Source organism: Echinops telfairi, unplaced genomic scaffold (genome assembly GCF_000313985.2).
Source record: "Echinops telfairi isolate 266 unplaced genomic scaffold, ASM31398v2 ScPeMD7_3;HRSCAF=10, whole genome shotgun sequence".
Taxonomy (NCBI): Eukaryota; Metazoa; Chordata; class Mammalia; order Afrosoricida; family Tenrecidae; genus Echinops; species Echinops telfairi.
The window spans coordinates 53,826,322-53,838,305 of NW_022103899.1; the positions used below are offsets into that span (position 1 = coordinate 53,826,322).

Consider the following 11,984-nt stretch of genomic DNA (forward strand, 5'->3'; position numbering starts at 1 on the left):
ATTGTCAGACATCCCACTCCATTGTCAGATATCCCACTCCATTGTCATCCATCCCACTCCATTGTCAGATATCCCACTCCATTGTCAGACATCCCGCTCCATTGTCAGACATCCCACTCCATTGTCAGATATCCCGCTCCATTGTCAGACATCCCGCTCCATTGTCATCCATCCCGCTCCTTTGTCATCCATCCCGCTCCATTGTCAGACATCCCATTCCACTGCCCATGATGGCTATCAAGTGTCTGAGGCCCGCTGCTTCTCTACTGTGTATCACAGGCCATTTATAAGGACATTTCAAATGCCACAGAAGGGACAGGTGCTTCTCGGGTCTGGAAGGGCTGAGCAGAGCTACTGTCACCTACCCTCTGGCCTAGGGGGGAGGTGGGTGCCCAGGTAAAGAGAGGACAACTCTTCCCCCATCCTTGTTTGTCTGAGCTGCCACCGAGGTCTTCATTCTTAATGGTGGTTCAAGGCCCCTTTCACCAGGATACCATAGATTTTTACAAGTTCATTTCCATTTGCTTCTCTTCCCGCCCCATTCAGAATCAAGAGTAAAATGGGGTGAGGGGAGCTAAGGGGTGGTAACAGATCAGAGAAAATAGTAAGAGATGGAACCCCTGGTGAGACAAGTCTTTTAGTTGTGACAGCTAGATATGGCCAGCATTCCTTTTTAGAAGCATTTTGCTGCAAAATGAGAAAGCAGAGGCTGATTTATTTCAGGTTGGGGAAGTATTTTATGAGCCAGAGCCTGATACACCATACTGGTAGGCCTGCCTTCTGTGAACCATTGTGTGGGTTTGATTCACTCTTTTAAAAGAAGCCTTGTTCTCATGTTTGTCATCAGAGACTATAAGTCCCAGTTATACTTTCCCAGGGCTGTATCCTCTAAGCATACTTACTCAGTCTGTATGCTAAGCAAATCTTCAGAGAAGCTGGTTTATATGAAGAAGACTGTGGGATCAGAATTAGAAGAAGGCTTATAAACAACCTGCAATAAGCACATGACACAACCTTGTGTGCCGAAAGTGAGGAGGATGTGAGGCACTTGCTGATGAAGATCAAGGATTGTAGCCTTCAGTGTGGATTATAACTCCATGTGAAGAAGACCAAAATCCTCACAACTGGACCAGTAGGTAATTGATCAGTGGAGAAAAGGTTGAAGTTGTCAAGGATTTTGTCTTGCTTGGATCGTCAATCAGTGCTCATGGAAACAGCTGTCAAGATCAAAAGATGTGTCGCATTGGGTAAATCTGCTGCACAAGACCTCTTCAGAGTATTGGAAAGAGGATGTTACTTTGAGCACTAAAGTGCATCTGACCCAAGCAATGGTGTTTCCAGTTGTCTCCTATGCATTTGAAATCTGGATATTGAGTAAAGAAGGCTGAAGAAGAACAGATACATTTGAATTGAGGTGCTGGGAAGAATATGGAAAGTAACATGGACCGCAAAAAGGACCAACTGATCTGTCTTGGAAGAAGTATGGCTAGAGTGTTCCTCAGAGGCATGGATGGTGAGACTTCAACTTCCATGCTTTGGACATGTTGACAGAAGAGACCAGTCCCTGGAGAAGGACATCTGTTTGGGAAAGTAGGGGGGCAGCAAAGGAGGAGAGGGTTCTCAAGGAGATGGATGGACACAGTGACCGCAACAGTGGGCTCAGGCACAGGAACAATGGCGAGGAAGGCGCAGAACCTGGCGGTGTTTCCTTCTGTGGTGCCTATGGCGGCATGGGTTAGAGCTGACTGAATGGCACCTAACAGCAGCTTACTTTCCCAGCAGCACAGAGGCGGTCGCCAGGCAGGCAGAGGGGAGGGGCTCCTGGGACCTGGGGCCTGACTCCGACTTCTGAATTCTCCTTCTTTCAGTGCACACCTCCTGAGTTCCATTCCCACCCCCAACCCCCATTCCTCCACTGGTCTGTCAGTTTGTATTACTGTGGTGGCTTGTGTGTTGCTTTGATATAAGAAGCTATGTCACTGGTATTTCAAATACCAGTAGGGTCACCCAAAGTGAACAGGCTACAACAATTGGCTTTGTGGTAGTTACGTAAGCAGTTGTCAATTTGAGACTTAAGAGTGAAGGCATGGAGATTGGCCTGTCAGTCAGATTGCAGCTTGATGACCTCATTTGGAGGCACTAAGGAGATAAATAGCTCATTGGAGGTGGGACACACGCTCACTCTCTGTGAGTTCTTTCTGCAGAAAAGACACATGGAGCTATGTTAGAGCCCTGGAGCTGAAGGAGGCACGTGGGAGACCTCTGCCAGTGCTGAGATGCCTCCATGGCCACTGGATCCACAAGACTTCCCACCCACCGGCCTGTAATTTTCTTGCATTCAGCATCATTGTATATGTTGTGTGAGTCTGAAGAGGAATTTACAGATTGGTATCAGACATATGGGCCAACATTGGATTTAAGGACTTGATCTGGACTGGGCTGGGATGTTTTCTCAATAATCAATTGCTCTGATATATAAAGCTTTATCTTTTACACCTATGCCTGTTTATGAGTTTGTTTCTCTAGTCTACCCAGACTAACACGGGCTCCAACATAAGAAAAATCACGAGGATGGCACAGGACTGAGCGATGGTTCCTTCTGCCGTGGATAGGTTCACTCCATGTCAGAACCGACTCTGTGAGCCCAACAACATCCCTCCTTCCTCCTAGTCCTCTGCTTCTGGACTCTGCAACCTTGAATTTAAGAGCTCCCGGGTAGCATAAGTGAGTAGTTAAAAATGTTTCTCAGTTTATTAAAAATGTGAGATATTTGGAATTTGACTCAGTAAACATTTTGTTCAATGCCTACAAGATGTCAGGCAATATGTGGGACTTTTTTTTTTTCTCACAAGTCTTTGCTTTGGATCCCTGCGGTATGTGTTTTTTATCGTGCCCCGCACATGAGGGTTGAAGCTGTTTCTGATTCAAGGGTGTCTCAGTCACTGCCATTGGGTTTATTCTAACACACAGCAACCCAGAGGGCAAAGAACTGCTCCTGTGGGTGTCCGAGGCTATACATCTTCACGTGAGCAGAAAACCTCATCTTTCTTCTAAGGAGCAGTTGGTGGTTTTGAACTGCTGACCTTACGGTTAGCAGCCCAACACATCACCCACTTCGCCACCAGGGCTCCTCCTCCTACAAGGGCATAGTAGGTCCTGGGAATTAACTCTCTAACGCAAACACAAGAATGTCTTTTTGGCACTTTGGCTGCTGCCATCAAGTCCTCCCTCACCTGTAGGCTTAGCCTTTGCTGGAATGGAACTCCTGCATGTCAGGCTCAGCAGTGCCTCTGCCACCCCTGATCAGCTTAGACAGGGTCCATAGACCTGGGGAAATCCAGCACAGACTTACGTAACTTGATCAAGAAACCAAAGGTGGGCAGAGACCTGGGCTTCCGTAATTCCGGAATCCAGTGGTGCTGTTCAGGGTTGTAGCAGCTTCAGGTGTCGGGATATCCCGGAACTCACACAAGTGCCGTCATGATTCTCTGTCTCCCTCTCGCTTTATTTTTAATTTTCCTGTGTTGTCTTTTGTATTCGTTATCTACTGATGATCTTAAGTTTACTGACTTAAAATAACACATGCCTTTTTTTTTTTTTTTAACTTTGTTTTGTGAATTGGGTGTAGGTTTACCGGACAGATCAGTTTTCCATTCAACCATCCATTCGCACTTTGTTTCATATCATTGGTTGCAATTCCCACAGTGAAACATCTTCCCTGTCTTTTGTGTTCCCACCCCGCCTTCTTTCCGAACCCTTGGAACTTTGTCCTCAAGGAAATGCCACCCTTTCAATCTCCAGAGGTTGTCCATTCTAAACTGTGCGTACCTTCCCGGTGTCATTGCCCCTCCAGCGGACCTGTCTATTGTTTGACTGAAAATGGAGCCACGGGCATAAGTTCAGCTCCAGACCTGCAGGGTAGCTAAGGGCCATAGTCTGAGGGTCCCACCAGTCTCTATAAGCCTGATTGCTTCAGGAGTTTGAGTTTTTTTCCTCATTTCCCCCACTCTGTTGAGGACCTGCGGCGTGGTCCCTTTGAGAGCAGTGGTTGTGGTAGCTGAGCACCAAGTGGCTCCTCTGGTCTCAGTGTGGTGAAGTCTGATGTCTATGTGATACATTAATCTTGTGGACTGTTTATTTCCTTGTGCCTTTTGGCTATCAGCAGAGCACTGTCACCACTGTGCCACTGGGACTCCACTACCACCCAAAAGAACACCCACCCATCCCAAGCCCACTAAACGCATAGTGATCCTACAGGACAGAGTCAAACTGCCCCCCTCTGGGTTCCCCAGGGTATAAATCTTTATGGGACCAGAAAGCCTCATCTTTCTCCCACAAAGCAGCTGGTTGAGTTTGAACTACTGGTTCTGTGGTTTGCACCCAACCAGTAACTCCCGAGGTTACCACCAGGGCTCCTCTGACTGTCCCGGGGCTTTGGAATCTCCAGTGAAGGCCCAGCTCATGAGAAAAGGGCCTTTGCTTTGTAATGGTAGCACATGTTAACATGGGGCTATAAACAACCCGATTTATTTTCTCATTTTATGTTTGTTCTCTGGAGGTGATGCGCAAACACTCATTCATGCGGCGTCCAGAAATGCTTTTGTCTATAGTAGGTGCAGACAGCAGGGTGTGCTCCCAGCCAAGGCGCATTCATTTCACCGCCGTGCAACGTGGAAGTGATCACAGCCCCTCTCAGCGCCCACTTCCCATGCGCCTTTCCTGCCCCTCATGCCAGCATTCTGCAGCCTCACCAAGAATCCTTGGAATCTGCACATGGTGTCCTCTCAAGAGGAGCACTTTGAAAAGAAATGACCTCCGAAGCCTCATGATTAAAGGTCATCCATCCAACTAACATTTCAAGAACATTTTCCGTGTACTAAGCAGTGGGTTTCCCCCACCGGTGAGGCGGCTTGGTCCTGGGGGGGATTTGCAGGGTGGTTTTCTGCTATCTTAATGACGAGGGGGAGCACCATTGGCCTGTGGCGAGCAGGGGCTAGGCCGAGATAGTTGTCCCGCGGTCTGTGCCGTGCCCCTCTCAGCTCACGGGAAGGGTTCTGTCCCCTGCCAGCTTGAGAAAGGACATGTATGTATGTGTAAAACCTGTTTATGATTATCTGAGCTGACAACCTAATCCCGCTCCTCATGTGAACACACGGATTTGTTTTGGCCATGGGTTTCATACCCCGTGACTTTTCCGGGAAAATAGCAAATTGAATTTAGCTGCAATTGAATTGTGGGGAAAACATACTTTGCTTTACTTGGGTTCAGGATGCAGTTACCCTCACACAAAATGCTGTCGCTGATGGAAGCTCACTCGGTGCTGGGCAGAGAACCAGCTTGATGCCAGGCCACGGGCATGGTATTGAGGCCTGAGGAGTTGCTCTTCTTCATCCACTGCCACCAAGACGATTCTGACCCATACCGACCCTGTATAGGGTTTCTGAGACTGTGAATCGAGCTGGGAACAGACCACCCCATCTTTCTCCCAAGGAACAGAGGGTCGATTTGAACTGGCAGCTTCACTATTAGCACTCTAGCGCCTAACCCTCCACACCACCAGGACTCTGAGGAACTTCGAGGTGTCTTGTTATCTTTGCACAGCCCTTGTTTTTGTCCACCTCTTGTTAGCCTGGGCCTCAAGCAGATAGCAGTGGTCAGCAGCGCCCAGCCCTGTGACTGCAGTTGGCATCATGCATAGCCGGTATGGCTGCCTTTGGTGTATATCAGAGTGGTAGGTGACTAGTTTTTACTTCTGGGGCCACAGGAGGGAGGGAGGGGGCATGTGCGGAAAAGAGCAAGCACCTATTGGCCATGCCCCTCCCCCAACTGCTATTGCCAAAGGCTATTGCCAAAGGTGAGAAAATGGCAGCATAAAGACAGAGGTTATCACAATTTCTCCTCTCATCCCAACTCACTGCCAGGAGTTGATGCTGACTCAAAACGACCCCGTAGGGCAGGGTAGAACTGCCCTATGGGTTTCGAGGCTGTAACTCTTTTACAGGAGTAGAAAGCCTCATCTTTCTCCTACAGAGCTTCTCGGGGTTTTGAACAGCTGACCTTGCGGTAGCAGCCCAACATGTAACCCACTGTGCCACTGGGGCTTCTCATGTTTGCACATTTTATTGTTGATTTGTTGGCTGATCCTGGTTGATAGATGAAGATCCTCAAATCTCAACTCTCTGATCAGCTCAGTTCCTACCTGCATCAGTCCCCTTTACAGAGGAAACTGTAGAAAGTACAACAGACCATACACCCTGCTGACTGCCTTGTCTTCTTCCCGGCCCTGTTCAGTGTTGCGTCTCCATCAAACCATGGCTTAAGGAGGCCATATGCTCTACAGCACCACGAGAGAGTATGTCTTAGAGTGATCTGTTGTCTGCCTTCTGATTGCGCAGCCTCTTGGACTGTGGAAAGGATTTCCGCTTGAATCTAGGAGGCCCTTCGCAGCTCGTCACAGGGCTCACTCATAGCTCTGCATCTTGAATCTGTAACAGGTGCACTTGAAGGCGGCATGCTTTGCAGCATGGCTGAGCAATGCCTCCCAGCAGCCCCTTCAAGTGATGCAGACCAGCTTATGCTGGGTTGATTGGAAGGAATGCAGTGTGTTGCTCTTGCTATCTGCATGTAGTTTGCCCGACTGATGTCCACCAGAATACCTTAAGCTTAGTATTTTCGAGGAAAATACTTTTCCTTTTTAAGAAAACAAAAATTCCTTTTTAAGGAAACAGTTCTACCTCTGGTCCTAGTCCCCGAGAGTCTGCCACACCCGAGCCAGTGAGGGGGTGTCAATTAGGAGCTTATGAGGTTCTTGGGTAGCATGTCCCCAAGACTCACTCAGCCTATAAAAGGCCTGGAAGCCAGCGGCTCTCCAGAGCGTCCTGGGAAGGAACCCTGGTGGTGTAGGGGTCACCAGTTGGGCTGCTAATCACAAGGTCAGCAGATGAAATCTACCAGTTTCCCCTCAGGAGAAAGACAAGGCTTTCTCTTCCCGTGAAGAGTTACAGTCTTGTAAAACCACAGATGCAGTTCTAGCCTGCCCTGTAGGGTCGCCCATGAGTCAGAATTGACTCAATGCAGCGAGGGAGTACTTCCTGTTCATCCGGTCAGTGTTTGAAGTTCTAGGCTACTCACTTCACTAGATGCGGTGGTCATCCATACAGAGTTGAATGGTCCAGGAAGGGTATCCTGGTGGCACGGCAGGTTAAGCACCGGGTTGTAAACAACAAGCCAACAATACAAACACCTCATCTTCTCCCCTTGAGAAAAGATGAAGCTGTGTGCTCTCATGAAGATTTAGTCCCCAAAACTCTTTAAGTCACAGCCCTCCCCTGTCCTATAGGGTTTCTATGAGTCACAATGAACTTAATAGCAGATGGCTAATTTTTGGTAATTTAATATACAAATTAGTAATTTAATATAAAAATTAGTAATTTGTATATTAAAATGCACCTCTAGGTTTATGTTTCCAGCCCCCCAAGACATCAATTTATCAATATACTCATAATAGAAGGCAATACTAATAAATAAAAGGAGGGGGAAGTATTTTACTTATCAAAACTGATGATGAAAGTCATTTCAACTGAAGATGGAGTTTCAGTCGAACTTGTCGTAAGTCAGGAACTGCCTGTACTCTTCTTAACGTGAACCTCCGGTTCCTCTTCATGGGTGTTTCCTTTTGGGTCGGGCTGGCTTGTCTGGGGAAACAAACCAGGGACATTCAACTATAAAAAAGAAAGAGCTTTACATCAAGAAGGCACCCCAGCCCAGTCTAACTCAAGTCCGTAGGTTCACTGTTAGCCCAGGCCCTCTTCAGAGTCATGCAGCTGCAGGCCGATGAGGCTGAGGTGAAGCAGGAAGCAGGGCTGTCACAGGCCCATGAGTGCAGTCACATAGATCCCAGGGCGGTGGGTGCACGGGAGTGCTGGCAGCTCTCTCTCAGGGTTGGGCGTCCAGAAATAGACACAGAGGCCCAGTGATGTTCCAGTGAGGTGAAGTGGCAAAGAGGAATCATCTCTGTTTGATCTTGCTTTTATACAAGAGGCCACACCCCCAAGGCGGTGCCACTAAACTACCACTTGATTGACAGGTTGAACTTCACCCCTAGCCAGGACTGTTTAGTTGACATAGTATCTAACCACTACACCTCTCCTCTGTTGGGTAATATCGAGCAGTTCTCAGTTTGGATCAAAAACTAAGATAACTTTACTATTTTCATTTTAACAATGAATACCTGTATAGACGTTAAGTGAAATAATAACATGTACTACAGTGTTGCGATGGGGCTTCTGTGGGAACTGAAGGGTGGTGTGCTGCATTCTCTCGTTTCCTAATTGGTTGCCATTGTCTTAGAACAATTAGACTAACTCAGACTACTGAAAACCCACCTAGTGAGATAAGAAATGCCTTCAATTGTATTGCACTCAACATTGTAAATGAGTTAGAAGATTAATTGTTTGATGGGTTGGGATTTTAAATGAAAAGCCATCATAGCAGTTTTGTATCTGTGTGAATCACCTGAAGATTGGTTTTGTTTTGTTGTGTTTTTTTTTTTTCATTTAAAAATTCACTGTATGCTGTTTACAAGAGATAGAATATAAATGTAATTATATCGAAAGGTCAAAAGTGAAAGGATACAATATATAACTTACAAGCAGTGCCCAAAACAGTGGAGACGACTATACCAATACACATGAAAACAGAAAGTTTCACCATCTCTATAAACTGGGAGTATTCATGATAGAAACATTACATTACCCAAAAGATAAAATGATCATAAATATATATATATATATATATGAATATAGCTTCAAGTAATATAAAATAGAAATTATTAGCATGAATAGGCAAATCCACAACCAGTAGCGAGAGCATGTATTAGTATATCTTTATCAATACCGACAAAATAAGCATACCAAAAAGTAAATAATAGTCCCAACAAAAATGAAGACTGGTTTTAAAGAGTTTCAAATTAATACATGTTATTTTAATATCAGTTAAATAAATGTTACCATTAAAAAAATCAACCCTGTTTTTTTCTTTATATCTTCAAGCGATTTCCTCATCTGTCCTTTGTAAAGGTAGTTGGCAGGTCTTATTTCTACTAAAAATAAGTATGGTTTTCTTTGAAAAACTAAGGAAACACCTGGTTCATGCAGTTCTTCCTAGAAAATGGGACACTGATTTTTATGATCAGGTTACACATTCAGTGAGGTGTATGTCTTTGATAAAAGTGACAGTGCTCCTGATGGAATGAGTATGTCTGTGTGTATGTGTGTGTGTGTGGGGGGGTTGTGCCTGCGTTTGCGTGGCTTGTGACTTTCTGTAAGTGTGGACCCATGTTGGGACTTGTTTGAGCAGTATGTCATTAGGTACTGTTGAGTGACTTCCCACTGGCAGTGAACCTCTGGGCAACAGAAGGAAACACCACGGGCCCGCGCCATCCTCACAATTGGCTGGTCTGAGGCCGTTGTTGCAGCCGCTTTGCCAACCCGCCTCGTTGAGGGTCTTCCTCTTTCACTGACCCTTTGCGGCCCTTTACCAGGACTGATCTTCCAAAGTCCACGAGATGAAGGAGTATTGTGGCGGCACGTCCTTCAAGCCGTGTTCCTGTCTGCCTTGTCACCAGTAAGTGAAATGATAAGCCCCTCGACTCCCTTTGTAATCAAGTGTGGTCTCCTTCCCTCCTAGGACTTCCTTCATGGGGCACCTGGCCGGGATTCTCGTTGGACTGATGTACACTCAAGGGCCTCTGAAGAAAATCATGGAAACATGTGCAGGTAGCGAACAAAGTGCCTCTGGCCCGACAGCCGTTTGGAAGCGTCTGAACTCTATCGTGGACCAGGAGCAGCTCTAGGTTGCCCTGCGGTTCAGGAGGCTTTTTTTTTCTTTTTCAGTTCAAAGGTGAAACAGCTTCTGCTGACCCTATACAGCTCCAAAGAATAGACTGCACACCTAACTGTTAGGTCATAGGTTTTCCTAGGGATCTCGCTGCCATTGAGTCAACACAGACACACAGTGACCCTCTACTACAGGAGGACCTCTTTCTCTCGAGGAGTGGCTTCTGGTTTTGAACTGCCGAACTTGTGGATTGCAGTCCACCTTGTAACTGCTACGCCACCAGGGCTCCTTTAGGGACTTGATGGCGGTATCCTTGTAGTCCCTTAACCTCAGTGCGACTCGCAGAAAACCACTCTCTCTTTGAAAATGGGTGTACAAGAGTGCATTCTCCTTGAATATTCTGAGCATTAAAACACGAGCCAGGCAAGGACACAACGAAGCAGTACTCAAGTGCCTGTCACGCCTAGACTTTAAAGAACTTACGTGATTACTGGGTCTTCGGCCAGCAAGATAAACATATTCCTGCATGACTTCAGATCAAGTGCGCTCTTGCTAAGTGCATGGTCTCTGCTTGCATTGAAATTGTCCTTTCCGTGCTTCCCTTCAGATTGATGCTCACTGAAAAGACTCGATGTTCATTAGGTATCAGTGCTTCTGTTTTAAGACCTCTTTGTGTAAAATGCTACCCTGGTCTTGACTTGTAAGGAGACTCTTTTGGAAACACCCGTTTTATAGACCACGCAAGCACCAGTATTTCATCTTTTATTCATGAGGAGCCTTCTGAGACTATTCCACCTTTGATTGAACCATAAATAATTTGTTTTCACAGTTTTGTGCTGAAGACTGGCATTCTAGAACACCATAGAAGATTTATGATTTCAGAAAGTGTCCCAGGCCTGCCCTGGCGCCTTGCTTAGTGGCAGTGTGCACCCTGGAGGTGGTTTTCACAGACTGTGTGGCATCAGGGACGATCCCCACTGCCCTGTGTCTTCTCACCACCCCACTTCACCACCATGGCATTCATTGCAAATCTCCAGGTGTATCATAATTTCAATATAGCAACTTAATTATGGAAACCTCCCAATGAGTTTTGTTACCACCTTTTCTCAGTGTGGGTAGAGGAAAAGACATGATTCTCACAAGCTGAGTGTTCTGTTTCCTTATTCTCTGCATGTCTCAAGATTATAACGGTTAGTAACGGTGTCAGGATTTAGTCACGTGTTCAGATTTTACAGAGTTTCCCCCCTCAGCACATGTATGCAGGCACATGCAATGTTAACATGTTGTCAAATGCCACCGAGTCACTACCCACCCTTAGTGGCCCAATGCACAACAGAGCAAAACACTGCCTGGCCCTGCACCTTCCGCACAATGGTTCCTATGCCCGATCCCATTGTTGCAGCCATTGTGTCAATCCACCAGAGCCCTTCCTCTTTGTTGCTGCCCCTCTGCTTTATGAAGCATGGTGTTCTTCTCCAGGGCCTGGCCTCTTCTGAGAACCTGTCCAAAGTATGTGAGACAAAGCTTTGCCATCCTTGCCTCTGAGAAGTGCTCTGACCTTCCTTCCATATGTAAACACAGGGATGCTTCAGTTCTTCTTGCTTTCAAACCCAGCCTGTTTTCTGTGGACTCTCAAGTTCACAGCACTCTACTTTTGAAGTGACACAAGAGAAATACGAAATACTAAAAGCTGAATTTTTGGCATCCAGTGCTGTTTGGGAATAGCCCACCAGCCTTCTGCTCTATGAAGGATCACGAGATGAGGTAGCTCAGGAGCCCTGGGGGAAATAGCCCACTGCTGAGGGCTGCTGTTTGAGAATGCTGTTGGAAGAGGAGGGGCCAGTGGAGGGGTTCGCCCTCACTGGAATACTGATGGACTGGATGAAAGTGTCAGCGGCCTAATTCTCTATGCCCAGAAGCATGGGGTTTGGAAGGCCGACTCCGGTGGCAGGAGGCTCCATAGTTATGATATATATATATATATATATATTATAACATATATATTTTTAATCATTTTATTAGGGGATCATACAACTCTTATCACAATCCATACATACATCAATCGTGTAAAGCACATCTGTACATTCATTGCCCTCATCATTCTCAAAACATTTGCTCTCCACTTAAGCCCCCGGCATCAGGTCCTC

General features: G+C 46.4%; 1 protein-coding gene across 2 annotated transcripts in view; it reads left to right on the top strand.

The window, feature by feature from the left end:
* Nucleotides 1-11,984, top strand: part of RHBDD1 (rhomboid domain containing 1) — a 91,181-nt gene that overhangs the window by 27,373 nt on the left and 51,824 nt on the right. For both annotated transcript variants that reach the window (XM_004701813.2, XM_045295411.1), the window contains exon 3: nt 9,688-9,776. In XM_004701813.2, coding sequence (XP_004701870.1) covers nt 9,688-9,776 — 89 coding nt within the window. The remainder of the gene's footprint in view (nt 1-9,687; nt 9,777-11,984) is intronic.